The 21,024-nt window shown below is 33.9% G+C and overlaps 1 protein-coding gene and 2 non-coding genes across 3 annotated transcripts in view; 1 reads left to right on the forward strand and 2 right to left on the reverse strand.

The window, feature by feature from the left end:
* Cfap210 (cilia and flagella associated protein 210) overlaps positions 1–17,192 on the forward strand; it is a 39,843-nt gene extending 22,651 nt beyond the window's left edge. The window contains exons 6-9 of the mRNA XM_027946179.2: positions 2,561–2,700; positions 4,176–4,368; positions 4,861–5,025; positions 16,832–17,192. Coding sequence (XP_027801980.1) covers positions 2,561–2,700; positions 4,176–4,368; positions 4,861–5,025; positions 16,832–17,176 — 843 coding nt within the window. The 3' untranslated portion in view covers positions 17,177–17,192. The remainder of the gene's footprint in view (positions 1–2,560; positions 2,701–4,175; positions 4,369–4,860; positions 5,026–16,831) is intronic.
* LOC114101250 (U6 spliceosomal RNA) lies at positions 11,819–11,924 on the reverse strand. Its single transcript, XR_003584257.1, has one exon. It is a non-coding gene; the product is annotated as a U6 spliceosomal RNA (small nuclear RNA).
* A 934-nt stretch (positions 17,193–18,126) lies between the features above and the next one.
* On the reverse strand, positions 18,127–18,237 carry LOC114101240 (U6 spliceosomal RNA). The gene has a single exon (XR_003584249.1). It is a non-coding gene; the product is annotated as a U6 spliceosomal RNA (small nuclear RNA).
* Between the last annotated feature and the right edge of the window lie 2,787 nt (positions 18,238–21,024).

Consider the following 21,024-nt stretch of genomic DNA (forward strand, 5'->3'; position numbering starts at 1 on the left):
AATATTTTTCTATGCTGAGCCAACTAACATTTTGATTATATTTCTTTGATTATAGAAATGTTTCTTTTTCTATGGTTAATATATAATTGTCTTTGTTTTCATTTGCTTTTATGACTCAATTTCTTTGACCTTTTTAAAATCAATTTTGATGACCCCAATTCTTCCATGTGTTCAATAAGTTCTGCCTAGTGCATACTGATACTGTTTTTTTTAATATTTATTTTTTTATAGTTGTAGTTGGACACAATAATTTTATTTTCTTTCTTTCTTTCTTTTTATGTGGTGCTGAGGATTAAACCCAAGGCCTGCATGTGTGAGGCAAGCGCTCTACCACTGAGCCATAACCCCAGCCCCCCCATACTGGTTTTTAAATGTTTAATTAAGTAATAATTTATCTAGATTTTTTTTGTTGTTATTGTTTGTTTGTTTGTTTTTTGAGCTTGCCCATCTAGAGTTCTCCATCTTTCCTTCCTTCTGGACTGACTGCTTGCTAGGCCTGTTGTACCGTTGCCATCCTAGGACTTCTCTGTGCCTCTTTCTGAAGCCATACCTCCTATTTCCTGAGTCTAATGTCTTCCTTTTTTTTGGTTTACCCCCGATCTTGATGAAATATATTTTTGAGTAGTTTCCTAAGAAAGGATGCATATGAGGTAAATTTTTTAAATTATCTGAATAAAAAGTTCTAAACCTTCTATTGTGGTTTCGTTTTTTGTTGCTGTTAGTATGTATCTGTTTTAGCAGTACTGTGAATCAAATTCAGGAGTTTGTGCATATTAGGCAAATATTCTAGCAGTCATATCTCTGACCCCCAAATTTAAAAATTTTAGCTGTGGATTTTAATTTCTAAAAGTTTTTCATGTAATCTTATTAATCATTTTACATAAATCTTGTTCTTGATTCATGGGTTCAATAATGTTTAATTCTCAAAAATTTAAAATGGAATGAACCTCATTTTGAATGATAACTCTGTCATTTATTAGTTATGTGACCCTGAGATAAATATTTCAGTTTTTAAAACATGAGATTAACTTTGTGTTAGCTCTATGTTTTTTCCTATTGTAAAAAGATCATTATATTAAACTTGGAAAAAATAGTAAAATCAAACTTGAATCATTCAAAATAATCACTTCTAACAGTTTGGTGTTTTTATTAGTTCTTATATTGACCAATATATCTCCTAACCAGATCATAGACTTTTAAAAGTAACAGCTATCAAATAAAAGAGTGCTTAAGAGTGCTTGGCACATAGAAAATCCGGAATTTTAAATATGTGGGAAGATGAAATGTTGTATTTAACAATTTTCACCTAAAAACAGTTTCTATCTATAGATTACACTAACCTGTCTATATACCCAGGCTGTTGTGTTCAAAGACACCTATTTTTGTGATGGTGAACTCAGATTATGATCTTGGAATGTATGCTGAAATGAGCAGTATATTAGTCAGCTTTTCATTACTGTTAAAAAAATATATGATATAAAGAACTTAAAGGAGGAAATTTTTATTTTGTATTACAAGTTTCAGAGGTTTCAGGCCTGGAGCTGGGAAGGAGAGGAAGAGACAGACAGACAGACAGACTAGGGATAAGATAAACCAGACAAACCATAAACCCTTCCAGGGCATGTCCCTAGTGAGCCACCTCCTCCAACTACCTCCGGGAATCCATTCAATTATCAATGGATTAATCCATTGATATTAATGCACTGATGAATCCTTCAGGATTCACTGATTGTCTACATGCCCCACCTCTGCACACATGAGACTTTGGGGGATCAAAACCAGAACAGATTTTATTTTTTACTTAAAAAATAGTAACCTATTTTAAAATTGTCTGTTAGAACATATGTCTGTATTTTCATAAATAAAATCTGGACAAGAAACTAGTAACAGTAATTGAGTTTGGAAGGGAGATTAGGAAAGGCAGATAGTGAATGAAGTAGAAAGACACCATTGTCTGAAATATTTAACAAATTTTAACCATGTAACAATATAAAGTATTCAAAAGCTGCATGAAAATTATATATATTTAATTTTTTCTTCGACTATATAGTTATTTTTAATCATATATTTAGAAGAAATGAGATATTTGAAAAGAAACATACAAAGGCATTAAGAAGATATAAAAACCACTCATCATCTCATATCCCAGAAAGAACTACTATGGACATTTAACTCATTTTTTCTAGTCATAGATACATGATAAACTTGTACTTGTTTATATTTGTGAAATTGAAATATACTATATAATATATCTTGCATTTTCTCTCTACTTATTAATTATTTGTATCTTCTCATAACATTGAGATTGTGATTTATTTAACCATTTTTTCTGTTATTGAATATTTAGAGGTCATTTCCAAATTTTGCTATTCTAAGTAACTTTGAAATGAAGTTCATGGTACATAAACCTATTTTCATATTTCTGATAATTTCTTGGGATAAATTTCCAGGAGAGAATTGACTGGATCATAAGTTGTGACCATTTGACAAGTACTTGTTAGATATTGAGATATTGAAAGGTCTTTTTGTGATAGAATAACATGTACTTATTTCCCCCAAGGAGCATATGCATGATAAAAATATCATCAAAGCTGTAATACAACAGCAGCAGGAAGAGGAAGAAGAAAAGAGTAGAAAATTTATCAAAGCAAAAAAGTGTCTTGAACAAATTAGGAAAGAAAAAGAAGCTGAAACACATAGGTAGGATTTTGAAATAATTTGTATAATCTATAAAGTGCTGTATGCAACTGTCTCACAATAAATTTGAAGTTATAATGTGAAAGTAGTCTTTAGAAATAAAAGTCTCATTTTATATATGACTAGGGCATTTAGTGACATGAGGTACCCTTGGAATTATTCAGGGACATCTTTCTGATAAATGGTTGAAAATACTGGTCTGAGGGGGCAGGGGATGAGCTGGAGCAGGCTCTGTATCTCTGGGATTACAGGCATGCCACCTCACTAGCTGACTCACAGTTTTAGAGTTTTCAGTCCATGGTTGGTTGGCCCTGTTGTTTTTGAGCCTATGATGAGTCAATGTGCTGATACATAGAATAGTGTGTGGTACATAGCAAGCAATCAATAATAAAAGTACTTAAAATATTATTTTGAAATCCTAACTGAAACATCTCCCTTTCACAAAGGCTTCCTTTTATCTCCTGTCTGTATTGCTTTCTAGCATTCTCAGGGCATGTATCACCCTTTGCCTGTGTAGTTATTTGCATAAATGTCTTTACTTTATACTTTCTTTGGGACATATGCTGTGCTCTTTTCATTATTTATCACACATTACTTTGCACATTCTCTCAATAACTTAGTAAATTTGTCACAACTGATTTTTGCCCAGTTATTTTTCCCTCTGTTCCTTTAACAAAATATGTCTATTGTTTATGAATTACTAGACACATATATGGTCTTGGACTAAAGAGAGAATTCTTCCAGTCTCTGGCCTCAGGAATATCATAGTTATATAAAGGGAGAGAAACATATAAGCACATCAAGTCAATGAAGTGCTATCAGTAAATTCCAGACATAGTATAGTGAGAGGATGGATTTATTCAGATTTTGATAGGCTTTATTAGTTATTTCCTAGGTCTTATTTTTAAAAATACCTTTTATAGCCTTCAATGTTAGAGTAAGCAGGGAAGTCTAATCAACTATTTAAAAATATTTTCCAGGGGCTGGGGTTGTGGCTCAGCGGTAGAGCGCTCACCTCGTACGTGCGAGACCCTGGGTTCGATCCTCAGCACCACATACAAAAATAAACAAGTGAAATAAAGGTGTTGTGTCCAACTACAACTAAAAAATAAATATAAGAGAAAGAATTTCCAATGTGGCAAGTTTTTTAACACCCCCTTTTTTTCTACATATACACAGGCATACATACAACCATATTATACATATTACCATCTTTGGATTTTTAGAATGTTACTTTATAATTATAAAAATTAATTTCGGGGTTGGGGTTATGGCTCAGAGGTAGAGCGCTTGCCTAGCATGTGTTAGCCACTGGGTTCGAATAAAAAAAATAATTTCTACTTGAAATGATCAATGTATAAAGGGAGCAATGGGTCTCCTCTTAAGTTTTATAGAAGACTAAAATATTTCAGACTCATTAAATTACATTGGCTTCATTACAAATATTCATAAAGATTTGAAAAATATGTTTTTTATAGGTTGTTGGAGGAACAAAGAGAACGAATAAATAACTCCCTGAGTAAACTAATTAAAGAGAAACTTGACAATGAAGATTTGATTATTTCTAGAGATACTGCAGAAATTGATGCTGAATGGGAGAAAAGAGAAAGAGAAAGAAATGAAAAAAACCAAGCGGACTTAAAAGCGATTGCTGAACATAGAGCCCTTGTGGTAAACAATTAAATTAGGACTAATAAAAGTAGATACATTAGGACTTTTCCACTGTGTGGTTTCCACTCCCTTTGCTTCTCTGATCTCAAACTAGCAGAGATGTGAAACACAGTGTATAAGTTATCTTTCTATATTCTTGAATTCAGTGTTTGCTTTCTAACAATGACATAATTATAAATAAGACATTTATACATACAAAGTAATAAACTGTTCAGAACCATCTTAACATGCAAAGATTATTATTTATTTAACATACAGAAGTATGAAAACATTTAGATGCTTTTAAGAAAAAATGAGTAAAAATTACCCAGTTACATTTGCATATTTCTTTTAAAGAAAAGTGACCACATGGGAGTCAGTCCAGGTGCATCCAACTTTGTGCTGCTGCATGGCTCCCAGCTTTCTACTTGGAACTTTCTAATTCCATCCCTTTTCAGACAGGACTCCTTGCTAAAATAGTTTTTTTTTTTTCTTTTACCTTTAAACATTTAGATGAAGAATAAAGAGGAAGAAGAAAGACAAAGGAAAATAGAATCTAAAAAACAATTGCTGGCTTTTATGAAAGCAGATCAGATTTTTCGTGAGCATGAAAAGGAGAAAAAGCGCAAAGTTGATAAAGAACGCAGAGAAGTTCAAGATGCTAACATTCAACAAATAGTAATGATTCCTAAATGTTTCCATTTATTTTAGCAATAAATATGTAATACAGAATTCATGCTGGCTTTCTATTGCTCAAGTAATTTCTTTTGTTGGGTAAGAACAAATCGTCATTATGGTTATGACACTATAAGCTGTATAAAGAAATATGAGGTTTGTTTCTGTTTTTATCTGCACTGGCATTCCTACAAGAGATTTTTCTTTTACACATATCTTCATCCTTCTTTAGTGTATTTTGTACTTTAGTAAATATTAAAGAAGATACAAATGCATGTGACAGGCTATACTGCTAATCTTTGGTTTACTTTTTTCCCTTCTTGACTATTCCAGAGACCATGTTGATTGGGATCTCGTGGGTTTCAGTTTTGAGGTGAGGGGGTGATATAGAGATTTTAAAAGACAGATAGAGGATCTGGCATCAAATCATTTGTGACCAAAACCTGCTTTCCAAAGTGGTAATACCATTTTCCTTTCTTACCAGCAATGTATAGAAGCACAAGCTGCTTTACAAACTCACCTTTGTCACCCTGTGTTTTGTTCATTGCCCTAATATCTTGCTAACTTATGGTTTTACTTTGCATTTCCCTAATGACTGAAGAGAGTGAGCATCTTTTCATATCCTTATTAGACATTCATGTGACTTCTTTTGTGTAATGTATATTCAAACCTGTTCTCAATTATTTAATTGAGATAGTTCCTTATTGTTGAGTTTAAAAATTTTTTATTGGGTTCAAATATTCATAACATAATACTTACCATTTTAACCATTTTTAGGGGTGTAATTTAGGGGCATTAAGTACGTTCACTTTGACCATCATCACTATCTCTAGAGCTATTTTTTTTTTCAAACCATGCCAAAACTTGATTCACATTTATTAATTTTATGAGGCATAATAATTTCTAATGGTACAAGAAACTGAAAATATTCAACACTGCCATGGAATTAAAGAATATTCTAGTTGTGACAGCAACTGACTTAATGAGTCAATTCTAGCAATAATTGAGTTTCTGTGCTTTATTTTTATTTTTATAGTTTATTTATTTGTTCTATTCAGTTATACATGACAGGAGAATGTTCCTCAGTTCATTGTACACAAATGGAGCACATTTTGACTTTTCTGGTTGTACCCAAAGTAGGGTCACACCATTCATGCAATCATACATGTACCTAGGGTAATGATGTCTGTTTCATTTCACCATATTTCCTACCCCCATAACCCCTTCCTTCCCTCCCCTTTGCCCCATCTAAAGTTCCTTCACTCATCCCATACCCACCCCCATTATGAATTAGCATCCACTTATCAGAGAAAACATTTGGTCTTTGGTTTTTGGGAAGTGGCTTCACTTAGCATGATATTCTCCAACTCCATCCATTTTCCTGCAAATGCCATAATTTTACTCTCTTTTATTGCTGAGTAATACTCCATTGTGTATATATAGCATAGTTTCTTTATCCATTCATCTATTGAAGGGCATCTAGGTTGGTTCCACAGGTTGGCTATTGTGAATTATGCTGCTATGAACATTGATGTGGCTGTATTACTGTAGTATGCTGCTTTTAAGTCCTTTGGATATAGACCAAGGAGTGGGATAGCTGGGTCAAATGGTGGTTCCATTCCAAGTTTTCTAAGGGATCTCCATATTGCTTTCCAGATTGGCTGCACCAATTTACAGTCCTACCAGCAATGTATGAGTTTGCCTCTTCCCCTACATCCTTGCCAACACTTATTATTGTTTGTATTTTTGATAACTGCAATTCTGACTGGAGTGAGATGAAATCTTAGAGTAGTTTTGGTTTGCAATTCTCTAATTATAAGAGATGTTGAACATTTTTTCATATATTTGTTGATCATATGTATTTCGTCTTCTGAGAAGTGTCTGTTCAGCTCCTTAGCCCATTTATTGATTGGGTTGTTTGATTTTTTGGTGTTAAGTTTTTTGAGTCTTTATATATCCTGGAGATTAATGTGCTATCTGATGTGTTTGTGGCAAAAATTTGCTCCCCAAATGTAGGCTCTCTGTTCAGCTCATTGATTGTTTCTTTTGTTGAAAAGAAGCTTTTTAGTATGAATCCATTCCATTTATTGATTCTTGATTTTAATTTTTGCACTTTAGGAGTCTTGAAGATTTGGGCCTACTTTTTCTCCTATTAGGTCTCTGGTCTAATTCCTAGGTTCATAATCCACTTTGAGTTGATTTTTCTGTATGGTGAGAAATAGGGGTTTAGTTTCATTTTGCTGCATATGGATTTCCAGTTTTCCTAGCACCATTTATTGAAGAGGCTATCTTTTCTCCAATGCATATTTTTGGCACCTTTGTCTAGTATGAGATAACTTTGTTTATATGGGCTTGTCTCTGCATCTTCTATTCTGTACCATTGGTTACATGTCTATTTTGGTGCCAATACCATGCCATTTTTGTTACTATAGCTTTGTAGTACAGTTTAAGGTCTGATACTGTAATGCCTCCTGCTTCACTCTTCTTGCTAAGTATTGCTTTGGCTATTCTGGGTCTCTTATTTTTCCAAGTGAATTTCATGATTGCTTTTTCTATATCTAGAAAAATGAGAAATTATACCCCATTTGATTCAAATGTATGAATTGTCAAGATCATTGTACTGTCATGTGTAACTAATTAAAAAAAGAATGACATGGGGATATTAATTGGAATTGTATTGAATCTGTATAGTGCTTTGGATAGTATGGCCGTTTTGACGATATTAATTTTGCCTATCCAGGAGCATGGGAGATCTTTCCATCTTCTAAGGTCTTCTTGAATTTCTTTCTTTGGTGTTCTATAATTTTCATTGTAGAGATCTTTCACCTCTTTTGCTAAATTGATTACCAAGTATTTTAGTTTTTTTTTTTTTAGGCTATTGTGAATGGGGTAGTTTTCCTAATTTATTTTTCAGAGGATTCATCACTGATGTATAGAAATGCATTTGATTTGTGGGTATTGATTTTATGTCCTGATACTTTGCTGAATCCATTAATTAATTCTAGAAGTTTTCTGATGGAGTTTTTTTGGATCCTCTAAGTATAGAATCATATCATCAGCAAATAATGATAGTTTGAATTCTTCTTTTCCTATTTGTATCCATTTAATTTATCTGTCTAATTGTTCTGACTATAGTTTCAAGGACTATGTTGAATAGAAGTGGTGAAAGAGGGTATCCCTGTCTTGTTCTGGTTTTTAGTGGGAATGCATCTATTTTTTCTCGATTTAGAATGGTGTTGGCCTAGGGTTTAGCATAGATAGCTTTTACAATGTTGAGGTGTATTCCTACTTTATCTAGTTTTTCTAGTGTTTTGAACATGAAAGGGTGCTGTATTTTGTCAAATGCTTTCTTTGCATCCATTGATATAATCATATGATTCTTTTTTAAAAAATATTTTCTTAGTTGTCAATGGACTTTATTTATTTATATGCAGTGCTGAGAATCGAACCCACTGCCTCACACATGCTAGGCAAGTGCTCTACCACTGACCTACATCCCTAGCCCATGATTCTTATCTTTAAGCCTATTGATATGATGAATTAATTATGTTTATTGATTTCCATATGTTGAACCAACCTTGCATCCCTGGAAGGATCCCCACTTGATCATGGTACACAATTTTTTAATATGTTTTTATATGCAATTTGCCATAATTTTATTGAGAATTATTGCATCTATGTTTATCAGGGATATTGGTCTTAAATTTTCTTTACTGATGTGTCCCTGTCTGGTTTTTGGTATTGGGATGATAGTAGCCACATAGAATGAGTTTGGAAGAGTTCCTTCCTTTTCTATTTCATGGAATAATTTGAGGAGTATTGGTATTAATTCTTCATTGTAGGTTTTGTAGAACTCAACTATGAATCTGACTGGTCCCAGGCTTTTCTTGGTTAGTAGGCTTTTGATGATGTTTTCTACTTCCTTGCTTGAAATTGATCTGTTTAAATTGTGTATGTCCTCCTCGTGCAGTTTGGGTAGATCATATGTCTCTAGAAATTTGTCAGTGTCTTTGAAGTTTTCTATTTTACTGGAGTATAAATTTTCAAAATAGTTTCTAATTGTCTTCTGTATTTCAATAGTGTTTGTCATGATTTCCTTTTTCATCATGAATTTTAGTAATTTGAGTTTTCTTTCTCCTTCTTTTTATTAAGATGGCTAAGGGTTTGTCAATTTTATTTATTTTTTCAAAGAACTAGCTGCTTGTTTTGTCAATTTTTAAAATTGTTTCTTTTGTTTCAATGTCACTAATTTCAGCCCTGATTTTTTTAAAAATATTTTTTAGTTGTTAATGAACCTTTATTTTATTTATTTATAAGTGGTGTTTATAAATAAGCACACATGCTAGGCAAGTGCTCTACCACTGAACCATTACTCCATACCCTTCAGCCCTGATTTTAATTATTTCCTGTCTTCTGCTTTTGGTGTTGGTTTGTTCTTCTTTTCCTAGGGCTTTGAGATATAATGTCAAGTTGTTTATTTGTTGACTTTCTTCTTTTAATGAATGAGCTTAAATGCAATGAACTTTTCCTCTTGGCACTGCCTTCATAGTATTGCAGAGATTTTGATGTGTTGTATTGGAGTCCTCATGTATCTCTAAGAATTTTTTTAATCTTCTCCCTAATGTCTTCTGTTATCCATGCATCATTTAGTAACATATTATTTAGTCTCCAGGTATTGGAGTAGCTTCTATTTTTTTATTTTATCCCTGACATCTAATTTCATTCTGTTATGATCAGATAGAATGCAGGGTAGTATCCTTTTTTTTTTTTTCTGGTAATGCTGGGAATTGAACCCAGGGCCTTGGGCATGCGAGGCAAACACTCTACCAACTGAGCTGTATCCCCAGCTCAGTATCTCTATTTTTTTTTTTTTGTATTTGCTAAGACTTGCTTTGTGGCATAACATATAGTCTATTTTGGAGAAGGACCCATGTGCTGCTGAGAAAAAAGTGTATTCGCTGGTTGATGGATGGAATATTCTGTATATGTCTGTTAAGTTTAATTATTGATTGTTTTATTGAGTTCTATAGTTTCTTCATTTAGTTTTTGGAAGATCTATCCAGTGGTGAGAGAGGTGTGTTAAAGTCAGCCAGTATTATTGTGCTGCGGTCCATTTGATTCTTTAAGTTGAGAAGGGTTTGTTTGGTATACATAGATGCCCCATTGTTTGGGGCATAGATATTTACAATTGTTATGTCTTGTTGATGTATGATTCCCTTGAGTAGTATGAAATGTCCTCCTTTATCCCTTTTCACTAACTTTGGTTTGAAGTCCACTTTATCTATACGAGGATGGAAACCCCTGCTTGTTTACACGGTCCATGTGAGTGATAAGTTTTTTTCCCATCCTTTCATTTTCAGTCTGTAGATGTTTTCCTGTGTGATGAGTCTCTTGAAGGCAGCATATTGTTGAGTCTTTTAAAAAAATCCTGTCTGTCTTTAATTGATAAGTTTAGGCCATCCACATTCAGGGCTATTATTGAAATATGTTTGTATTCCCAGCCATTTTGGTTATTTTTGGTTCTTAACTTGACTTGGTTTCTCGTTGATTGGCCTTTCCTTTAGTGTAGTTCCTCCATTTGTAGATCTTCATTGTTGTTTTTCATTTCCTCCTCATGAAATAGTTTGCCAAGAATGTTCTGTTATGCAGGCTTTCTTGCTGTAAATTTTTTAAACTTTTGTTTATCATGGAAGGTTTTTGTCATCAAATCTGAAGTTTAATTTTGCTGGATATGATTCTTGTTGGCATCCATTTTCTTTCAAAGCTCGGTATATATTATTCCAGGATCCCCAGGCCCTGAGAGTCTGGGCTGAAAAATCTGCTGAGATCTCAATAGTCTCCCCATATATGTAATCTGATTCTTCTCTCTTACAGCTTTTACAATTCTGTCCTTATTCTGTATGTTGTCATTTTCATTATAATGTGCTTTGGTGTAGATCTGTTGTAGTTTTGTACATTTGGTGTCCTGTAAGCTTTTAGTATTTGACTTTCCAATTCATTCTTCCTGTTTGCGAAATTTTCTGTTATTATCTCATTGAAGAGATTGTGCATTCCTTTAGTTTGAAATTCTGTACCTTCCTCTATCCCGATAAATCTTAGACTTGGTCTTTTAATGTTATCTTTTTTCTTTTAAAAATTTTTTGTACTTGTGTATGGAAAGCATGCCTTTATTTTATTTATATGTGGTGCTGAGGATTGAACTCAGTGCCTCACACATGCTGGGCGAGCTCTGTTACTGAGCTGCAGCCCCAGCCCTGATGTTATCTTTGGATGTTCTGTTCATGGTTTCTTACCATCTTCATTGCATGGTCAACTTTATTTTCCAGATCATATACTTTGTCTTCATTGTCTAGGGTTCTGTCTTCCAAGAGACCTAGTCTGTCGGTAATGCTTTCTATTGAGTTTTTTATTTGGCTTATTATTTCCTTCATTTCAAGAATTTCTGTTTTGTTTTGTTTTTTTCATAATCTCTTTTTCTTGAAGCAATCTTTAGCTACCTGTGCTTGATCTCTTATCTCTTTGTTGGAGTGATCAATTTTTGCCTGTATTTGCTCAGTTAGGTCACTCTTTAATTCTCAGATCATTTTAATTATGTACATTCTGAACCCCTCTGTCATTCCATCTACACTGCTATCATGGATTCTATTGTTATAGTATCTTGGTTTGTTTGGGGCATTTTCTCCCTTGTTTTTTCATGTGGTCTATGTGACTTCCTCTCTTGCAGTGCGGACCTGAGGTATTGTCGTTTCTACCCTATAATCTTGTAGTATCCCTGCAGGTTAGGAATACCTCTTTTAAAAATATGGAATGCTTCATGAATTTCCTAGTCATCCTTGTGCAGGGGACATGTTAATCTTCTCTGTATCATTCCAATTTAGTATATGCGCTGCTGAAGTGAGCACATCTCTAGAACTTTTAAATTATCCTATATTAAAACTTTGTACCTATTAAATAGTAACCACCCATTCCTTCTTCCCTCTAGCCTTAATTATCTCTGGCTTTATGAATCTGATCTAGGTTCCTTATATAAGTGGAATCATACAATATTCATCCTTTTTTGTCTGGCTTATTTCACTTAGCATAATGTCTTCAAGCTTCATCCATGTGGGGTCATACATGTGGCATGTATATCAGTTTCATTACTTTTCAAAGCTGAGTAATATTCCATTATATGTTTATACTACATTTTGTTTATGGATGGACCTTTGGGTTATTTTGGCTATTATGAATAATGCTTCTGTGAACACTGGTATATGCCGCAGTCCGGCTGCAGCAAAATAACGGGGGGGGGGGGGGGGGACAAGCAACTTGTGTAGATTGATACAGCAGGAGTGGGAGCCGTTTATTGTAGGACCGGAGCGATATTTATACATTCCACACAGCTTATCTTAATTAGCACAAACTAGATACAGCAGTCAACCAATAAGGAATCTCCACACTTAATGGCTCGCTGGTGTTACTTCACAAACCACTCCCTCTGGCAAAATGCCAGGCGCCATCCAGACTTGTTTACAGACTCACATTTTCCAGGCACCATCCTGACTTGTTTACAGACTCTAACAGGTATATGAATAAAATATCTATTTGAGTTCCTTCTTTCAAGTTCTTTTTTAATTTTTGCAGTGTTGGTGATAAAACCCAGGGCCTTGTGTATGCTGGACAAGCACTCTACAGTAGAGCTATATCCCTAGCTGTTTTTTTTTTTTTTAAATTTCAGACAGGGTCTTGCTAAATTGCTCAGGCTGGCCTTGAGTTTGGGATCCTTCTGCCCAAGCCTTTTCCCTCACCGCCAGCCACTGTCCCTGCTTTCCTTTTGCTTGAATAGGCAGAGTGAAGTCACTGGATCATTTGCTAATTCTGTGTTTTATATTTGAGGAACTGTCAAGTTGATTTTCATAGTGGCTGCACTATTTTACATTCAATTAGCAATGCACATGTGTTCAATTTCTTCAAATAGTACGTCTTTTTATTTCTTTTTTTGTAATAGCCATCAAAGTAGGTTTAAAAAAGGACCTCATTTTGGTTTTAAATAGTGATATAGGTACTAATTGGTCTTTTGTGTATTTTCTTGGGGAGAAATGTTTGCTCCCGTCCTTATCAATTTTTTAAAATTGGGTTGTTTGCTTTTTGTTGTTGGGTTTTAGGAGTTCTTTTATATTCTGAATATTAATCTCCTGTCAGAGGTAGGACAAGTAAATATTTTCTCCCATTCCATGGATTATCTTCTCACTCTGTCAATAGTATCTTCTTCTTTTTTTTTTTAATTTATTTTTTAGTTGTAGTTGGACACAATACTTTATTTATTTATTTTTATGTGGTGCTAAGGATCGAACCCGGGGCCTTGCACATGCTAGGTGAACACTCTACTGCTGAGCCACAACCCCAGCCCAGACAAAGATTTTTCATTTTCTTTACGGCCATTTTGTGTTTTTTTCTTTTGTTGTTTCATTCTATGCTTTTGATGTCATACCCAAGACGAAGTTCCTGAGTCAATGTCTTGAAGCTTTTCCTGTTTTGTTCTACGAGTTTCATAGTTTTTACTCTTAAGTTTAGGTCTTTGATCTCTTTTGAGATAATTTTTGTATGTGGCTTTTTATATGTTTAGCTTCATTCTTTTGCAGAATATTCAGATTTCCCAACACTATTGTTGAAGACTGTCCTCCAATGACTCTCCTCCAATGAGTCTTGGCATGCTCATTGAAAATCATTAGTTCACATATGTGAGGGTTTGTTTCTAGACTACTGTTGAATTTCAAAAGTTCTTTAAGTATAGAGGTTTTTTGTCAGTTTTGTGTTTGCAAGTGTTTTCTCCTAATCTGTGATTTGCTTTTTCATTTTCTTTTTTTACCTTTATTTTTTATTTTTATGCGGTGCTAAGGATTGAACCCAGTGCCTCATACATGCTAGGGAACTAGCTAGGGGAACTCTCTACCTCTGAAACACAACTCCAGCCTGCTTTTTCATTTTCTTAATAGTATCTTCTGATGAACAAATGTTTTGATTTTGATAAAGGCCAGTTTTTTGGTTTTTACTTTGTGATTTATGCTTTTTGTGTCATTGCAGAGACTAAAACTAGATCATATTGTTTTGAACAACCAACAATAAAAAATTAAAAAAAAAAAAAACTAGATCATAAAGATTTTGTCCTGTTTTCTTCTAGAAATACTTTTGCTTTTATAGCTTAGGTATATGATATGTTTTCAATTAATTTTGATATATGATGTAAAAGATCAAAACTATTTTTTTTCCATACAGATATCTAGTTATTTCAGAACAGTTTGATAATGAACTATGGTTTCTCTAATTAATTACTCTGGAACTTTTGTTGAAAATCAATTTATCACCTAAGAGTGGATCTATTTCCGGACTCTCAATTCCTTCATATTAATCTGTATTTAGATATCTGTCTATATGTGTGTATTTGTATGTATATGTGTATGCATATATATGTCTGTGTGTATGTGTGTGTGTGTGTGTGTGTGTGTGACTGGGAATTGAGCCATTAAACCGAGGGCTTCATTCATGCTAAGTATACTCTTTACCTGAGCAATGTTCCAGCCCTTTGTTTTTTTCTTGTAATAATACCATACTTTTTAAAAAATTTTTTAACTTTTTTTAGTTGTAGATGAACAGAATGCCTTTATTTTGTTTATTTTTATGTGGTGTTAAGGATGGAACCTACTGCGTCACACATGCTAGGCAAGTTCACCATTGAGCCCTAGCCCCCGCCCTCATATCATACTACTTGACTGCTATAACTTTATACAAAGTCTTTGAAATCAGCAGTGTAAGTTCTTTGACTTTGTTGTTTTAAAATTGTTTTGGCTATCTTGAATTCTTGGAATTATATATTTTATAATCAGCTCGTTGAGTTTTACAATAAAAGGTCTGCAGGAGTTTTGGAGATTTCAATAAATACAGAGTAATTTGGGGAGAATTATGGAAAATATTTGGGGATGATAATATCATCAAGTCTTCAAATTAATGAATATTATGCATTTATTTCTCTTTTAATATTCTTTTTCAGTATTTGTAGTTTGGGGTTAATAGGTCATTTATATATATTGCTAAATTTATTTTTGTTTTTAAAAATGTCCTTGTGAAATTGTTTATTTCCATATTTGTTCTATTTATTTACAATATGTATAAACACAGTAGATTTTTAATATATTAACTTGTACCGGAAGCCCTGCCAAAGTTGAGTCCTATTAGCTCTTTGGTAATTCTTTACAACTTTTACATATGTGATCATGTTGTCTGTGAATAGATGGCTTTAATTTTTCGCCTCCAAATAAGTGTATATTAGTTCTTTTGCTTGATTTATTCCACTTTCTAGAACCAGCACCATATTGAATAAAAGTGCAAAAAGTGATATCCTTGTCTTGCCCCTAATCTTAGGAGTAAGATATTCAGTTTTTCTCCATTAAAACATGATGTTTCCTATAATTTTTTAGTTGAACACAATACCTTTATTTTATTTACTTATTTATTTAATGTGGTGCTGAGGATTGAACCCAGCTCCTTGCACGTGCTAGGTGAGCACTCTACCGCTGAGCCACAGCCCCAGCCCCTCCAGAGATTTTTAATAAATACCCTTTATCACTTTGATTAGGTTTCCTCTATTTCTAATTTGCTTAGTTTTTAGCACATAAATGTTGAATTTTGTCAATTCTTCATATATTGAAGTGACCATGTGTTCTTTTATTCTATGGTATATTTCTTTCATTTTTTTGAGATGGAGTCTCACCATATTGCCCAGTCTAGCCTCGACCTTCTGGGCTCAAGTGATCCTTTTGCCTCAGACTTCAAAGTAGCTGGGAGTACAGGTGTACGCCACCATGCTGGCTCATTTCATTTTATTTTAAATATTGAAAGCATTTGTATTCTTTGGAGTAACCCTACTTGGTCATTGTGGGTTTAAAAAATACGTATATATTTAAATATATGACTAGATTCAGTTGCTAGTATTTTGTTAAGGATTTTTGCACCTTTGTTCATGAAGACAATGTTCTGTAGTTCTATTATGCTGTCTGTCTAGCTTTCATAGAGCAATACTGACCTAATTCAATTGGCAAATGTTTCTTCCTTTGTATTTTCTGGTTTTTTTTTTTTTTAAGAGAGAGAGAGAGAAATTTAATATTTATTTTTTATTTTTCGGCGGACACAACATCTTTGTTTTGTATGTGGTCCTGAGGATCGAACCCGGGCCGCACGCATGCCAGGCGAGCGCGCTACTGCTTGAGCCACATCCCCAGCCCCGGTATTTTCTGAGTTTTTATAGGATTGGTGTCAGTTCTTTAAATGCTCTAACCAGCAAAATCAACTGGGCCTGCCTGGATTTTTACAAGTAGAAAAGTTATAACTCACTTGATTTCTTGATATATTCCATTTCTCTTCCTTCCCCTTTCTTTTTCAGCTATTTTTTGACCTAAAACTTCATGATTTTTAAAAACTATTTTATTGTATTGTTTGTTTGAAGATGTATTATATGAGACAAGTAAGATTAAGGTTTTTTTTTAAAGTTTTTATTTAATACCTTGATTTATTTTTATGTAGTGCTGAGGATCAAACCCAGTGCCTCAAACGTGTTAGGCAAGTGTACTACCACTGATCCACAACCCCAGCCCCTATGATTAGGTTCTATGGAGGCAGACTTTGAACATACTGTTCTGAGAAAGCTGGGAGTGGGAGTTTCTGTAAGAATAGCATATTGTCAAATTATAAAATTATAACTACAAATGCTACATATATTTAGAAAGTTCATGTTTTTAGCCAATACTAAATTGTATTTCCTTTCTTTCCCACATAGGCCCAAAAGAAGTTTAATGCAAAAGAAGCAAAACAAAACGAATTAGAATATTGCAGACTTACTGAAACTCTTGCAGCTGCCAAGGAGAAAGAATTTCAGGATTATGCCAGAGAAGTAATTAAACATGAATCTGAATCAACAAATAAATTTATTTATCCTCTTGTAAAATCTGCACAGGAAGGACCTGGAGGTGGCCACGGACCAGCTTTTATGGGGAGAGGTGGATTAAGACCAAGCTATCAGGCAAATGATATTACTGGAGTCCAGCTTCCTTTTTATAATTCTCAGGGATCAAAATATAATAATTTTCAGAAGTCTAAGGGAAGATTAGGTTTTACATGGTAGAAAAAATAATTTTTAAGATTGAGAAGACTGAAGTGGTAGCAAATGAGCTACAAATGTAAATGGACTATATTCTTAGTATTTAATAAATCTGTCATTCATCTCAATACAATTATACCTGATTTGATTCTTCACAAAATATTTCTTTTCTTTTTTGGTATTGGGGACTGAACCTGGCACAATATTTCCTTTGAGTATATATAACCCTAAAGGTAACTGATTGCAATTCCTTTTTTAATTATTAAATACACAAAATTTATTTAAAATGTGTATTCAATAGCATTAAGTATATTCGCAATATTGTGCAACCTGACTATTCATTGCTCCAAATGGAAACTCTGCACCCATTAAGCAGTTATTCCCCCTCCCACAGCTTCTGCTTTGTCTCTGTGCATTTGTTCTACATATTTCATCTAAATTAAAACATACTTTTTTGGGAATGTGGCTCAAGCGGTAGCGCGCTCGCCTGGCATGCGTGCGGCCCGGGTTCGATCCTCAGCACCACATACAAAAATGTTGTGTCCGCCGAAAACTAAAAAATAAATATTAAAAAAAAAGTTAAAAAAAAAAAACATGCTCTGGGTTTGGGTGGCTTATTTCATGTATTTCCAGGGTTCATCCATGTTGCAACACATATCCATACTTCATTCCTTTTTATGGCTGTGTAACATTTCACAGGATGTATTTCTTTTCGATAGAAATTTATACTTATTTGCTCTGTCCTTAAGTATCAGGATCAAATAACACTGTTATTAGTAACATTGATTATTGAGTGTAGTAGTCTATGGTTTATTTTGTAGATAGATGTGCAAAATACATTTTTTTTAAAAAATAGTCATAGTTGGGTACCTTTATTTTGTTTATGTGGTGCTGATTGAACCCAGTGCCTCACACGTGCTAGGCAAGCGCTCTATCGCTGAGCCACAACCCCAGCCCAACATACTACATTTTTTAAAAATATGGAACACTTCATGAATTTGCATGTCATCCTTGTGCAAGGGCCATGCTAACCTTCTCCGTATTGTTCCAATTTTTTAAAGTATATGTGCTGCCAAAGTGAGTACAAAATACATTTTGAAGTCACTTAAAGTAATTCTACACCATTTTGTCACAACTTGATATGCAGGGTCAGAGGATTTTTGAGTTGCATTCCCTTGCTCTTTAAAAATTTAAAAAAAAAAAAAACCCACATAATATGCTACCATCTTAACCATTTCTAAGTATACGAGATAGTCACATCATATAATCTCTAGAACCTTGTTATCTTGCAGTTGAAACTCTATATCCACTAAGCAACTACTTCCCATTTCCCTCTTCCTTCAACTTCTGGAAGCTACCATTCTTTTATTAAATTTGTCACTCTGGACACCTCATGTAAGCGTAATCAGTGGATGTCTTTTTTTTTAAGACTATTTCCATGTTGTAACATGTATCAGCATATAGTTATTTTAAAATTATTTTTTAGTTGTAGTTGGACATAATACTTATTTTTTTATGTGGTGCTGAGGATCAAACCCAGTGCCTCACACATGCTAGGTGAGCACTCTACAAACTGAGCCACAACCCCAGCCTAATTTTAAACTATATACAACTGTGCCAGCTTATTTAAAAAAAAATTTTTTTTGATGTTGATGGACCTTCATCTTATTCATTTATTTATATGCGGTGCTGAGAATCGAACCCAGTGTCTCACACATGTGAGGCAAGTGCTCTGCCACTGAGCCACAACCCCAGGCCAACTTACTTTTTGAAAAACTGAATATCCGGGCTGGGGATGTGGCTCAAGCAGTAGCATGCTCGCCTGGCATGCGCAGAACACTGGGTTTGATCCTCAGCACCACATAAAAATAAAATAAAGATGTTGTGTCCATTGAAAACTTAAAAAAAAAATCTGTTAAAAAAAACAACACCTGAATATCCATGGCGTGTGCATGTAAATATACACAATATATTTGTATACATACACCAAAAATGGTTTATTTAGTTCTTCATAAGTGGACACTTTGATTTCTTCACCTCTTGGCTATTGTGAGTAATGCTGTTATGAACACATGCAAATAACTCTTTTTGAGATGCTTTCCATTTTTTTCCCCATTATTTTGGATTTATACCCAGAAGTGGAATTGTTGAATCACATGATTCCATTTAAAAATTCTTGAACTTTTTTTTTTGTTGTTGTTGTTGTTTGTGTGTGGTACTGTGGATTGAACCCAGGGCCTTATTTGTGTATGCAAGGCAAGCACTCTACCAACTGAGCTGTATCCCCAGCCCGGAACTTTTCTGTTTTCTTTTTAAATATTTTTAGTTGTAAATGGGCACAATACCTTTTTAAATTTATTTTTATGTGTTGCTGAGGATCAAATCCAGTGCCTCACACATGGTAGGCAAGTGCTCTACCACTAAGCCACAACCCCAGCCCAAACTTTCCTGTTTTCTACAGCAGCTGCACCATTTTACATTCCCAACACTGCACCAGGGTGCATGTTATTAGCAACACTTATTTTTTATAGTAGCCATCCTAATTGAGGTGTTCTATGATTTTAACTTTTATTTCTTTAATAATTAGTTATGTTGAGCATTTTTGTTGTTGCTGCAACTGAAGACTGACCCAGAGTCTTATACATGAGCTCTACAACTGAGTCCCATCCCCAGCCCCCCTTTTTTTTGGAGACAACGTCTCAGTAAGTTGCTGCCATTGGCTCCAACTTCAGATCCTCCTGCCTCAACCTCCCGAGTTGCTGAGATTATAGGTGTGTACCACCACACCCAGCCTCTTTCCATATTCTTGCTGGCCATTTGTATGTTACATGGTAGAAATGTCAAATGACCACCTTTGTTCATTTCCATTGGTTAGTTTTGTTGGATTATAGATATATATAATACAATATAATATATAGCGGTAGAGTGCTAACCTAGCAAGTGCAAGGCACTGGATTTGATCCTCAGCACCAAATAAAAATAAAAAAAAGTATTGTGTCCAACTGCAACTAAAACTATATTAAAAATATATATATACATACACACATATACACACACATTTTACTCTTACACAAAAGACCACCCCCATTTAATAGACTAAAGATCACAGCTTAGGAATGCATAAAGACCCTCATTAGTTTTCTAACTGACATAGTATTCTGTTGCATGGGTATATCCCATGTGAAGACAGCAATATTATGATTAAACATTAATACTAACTAGAACTTTATCCTAAACCTAGAAACTATCATTGCTAGCTAAATTCTTAAAGATTAGTACTATTAAATCTCACTTAAGTTTTCTTAAAGTATATTTTAGTTGATTTTCATTATTTAATTTTTTATAAAGGTTAATTACTAACACAATAACAAAAAAATCAACAACAAACTGTTTATTACAGTATAGTTTATTTAATACAATGTTTAACTATATAAAAGTTAATACAGTTTTGAAGTTTAAATTTTGTAAAATGCAATTTGCAGAAAACAGTCCAACAGTTACTAGACTAATAATGATAAGAGAAGCAGCATTTTGAAACTAATTTTACAATTGAGAAGACAACAGTTGTATTTCTGAATTTCATTAAAAAAATATACATCACAGTGACTTCTGAGCTAGGAAAAGAAGTGCATTAACTTCATTGTTTTCCCTTCCACAAAGAGCAGCCACAACTTTGAACATCCTCACATAGAAATAGCCAATTCATTTATTAATCTTTCAAAATACTATAAACACACACAAAAAGGGAAGAAAATATACAGCATGTGCTTTTGGTAACATGGAATTTTTTCTGAAAAGTGGCAGAGGCAAGGGACACAAATCAACCCCATCCTACCCTCCCCCACTGGAAAAACTAAAAACAAAACCAAAAA

Source organism: Marmota flaviventris, chromosome 11, assembly GCF_047511675.1.
Source record: "Marmota flaviventris isolate mMarFla1 chromosome 11, mMarFla1.hap1, whole genome shotgun sequence".
Classification (NCBI taxonomy): domain Eukaryota; kingdom Metazoa; phylum Chordata; class Mammalia; order Rodentia; family Sciuridae; genus Marmota; species Marmota flaviventris.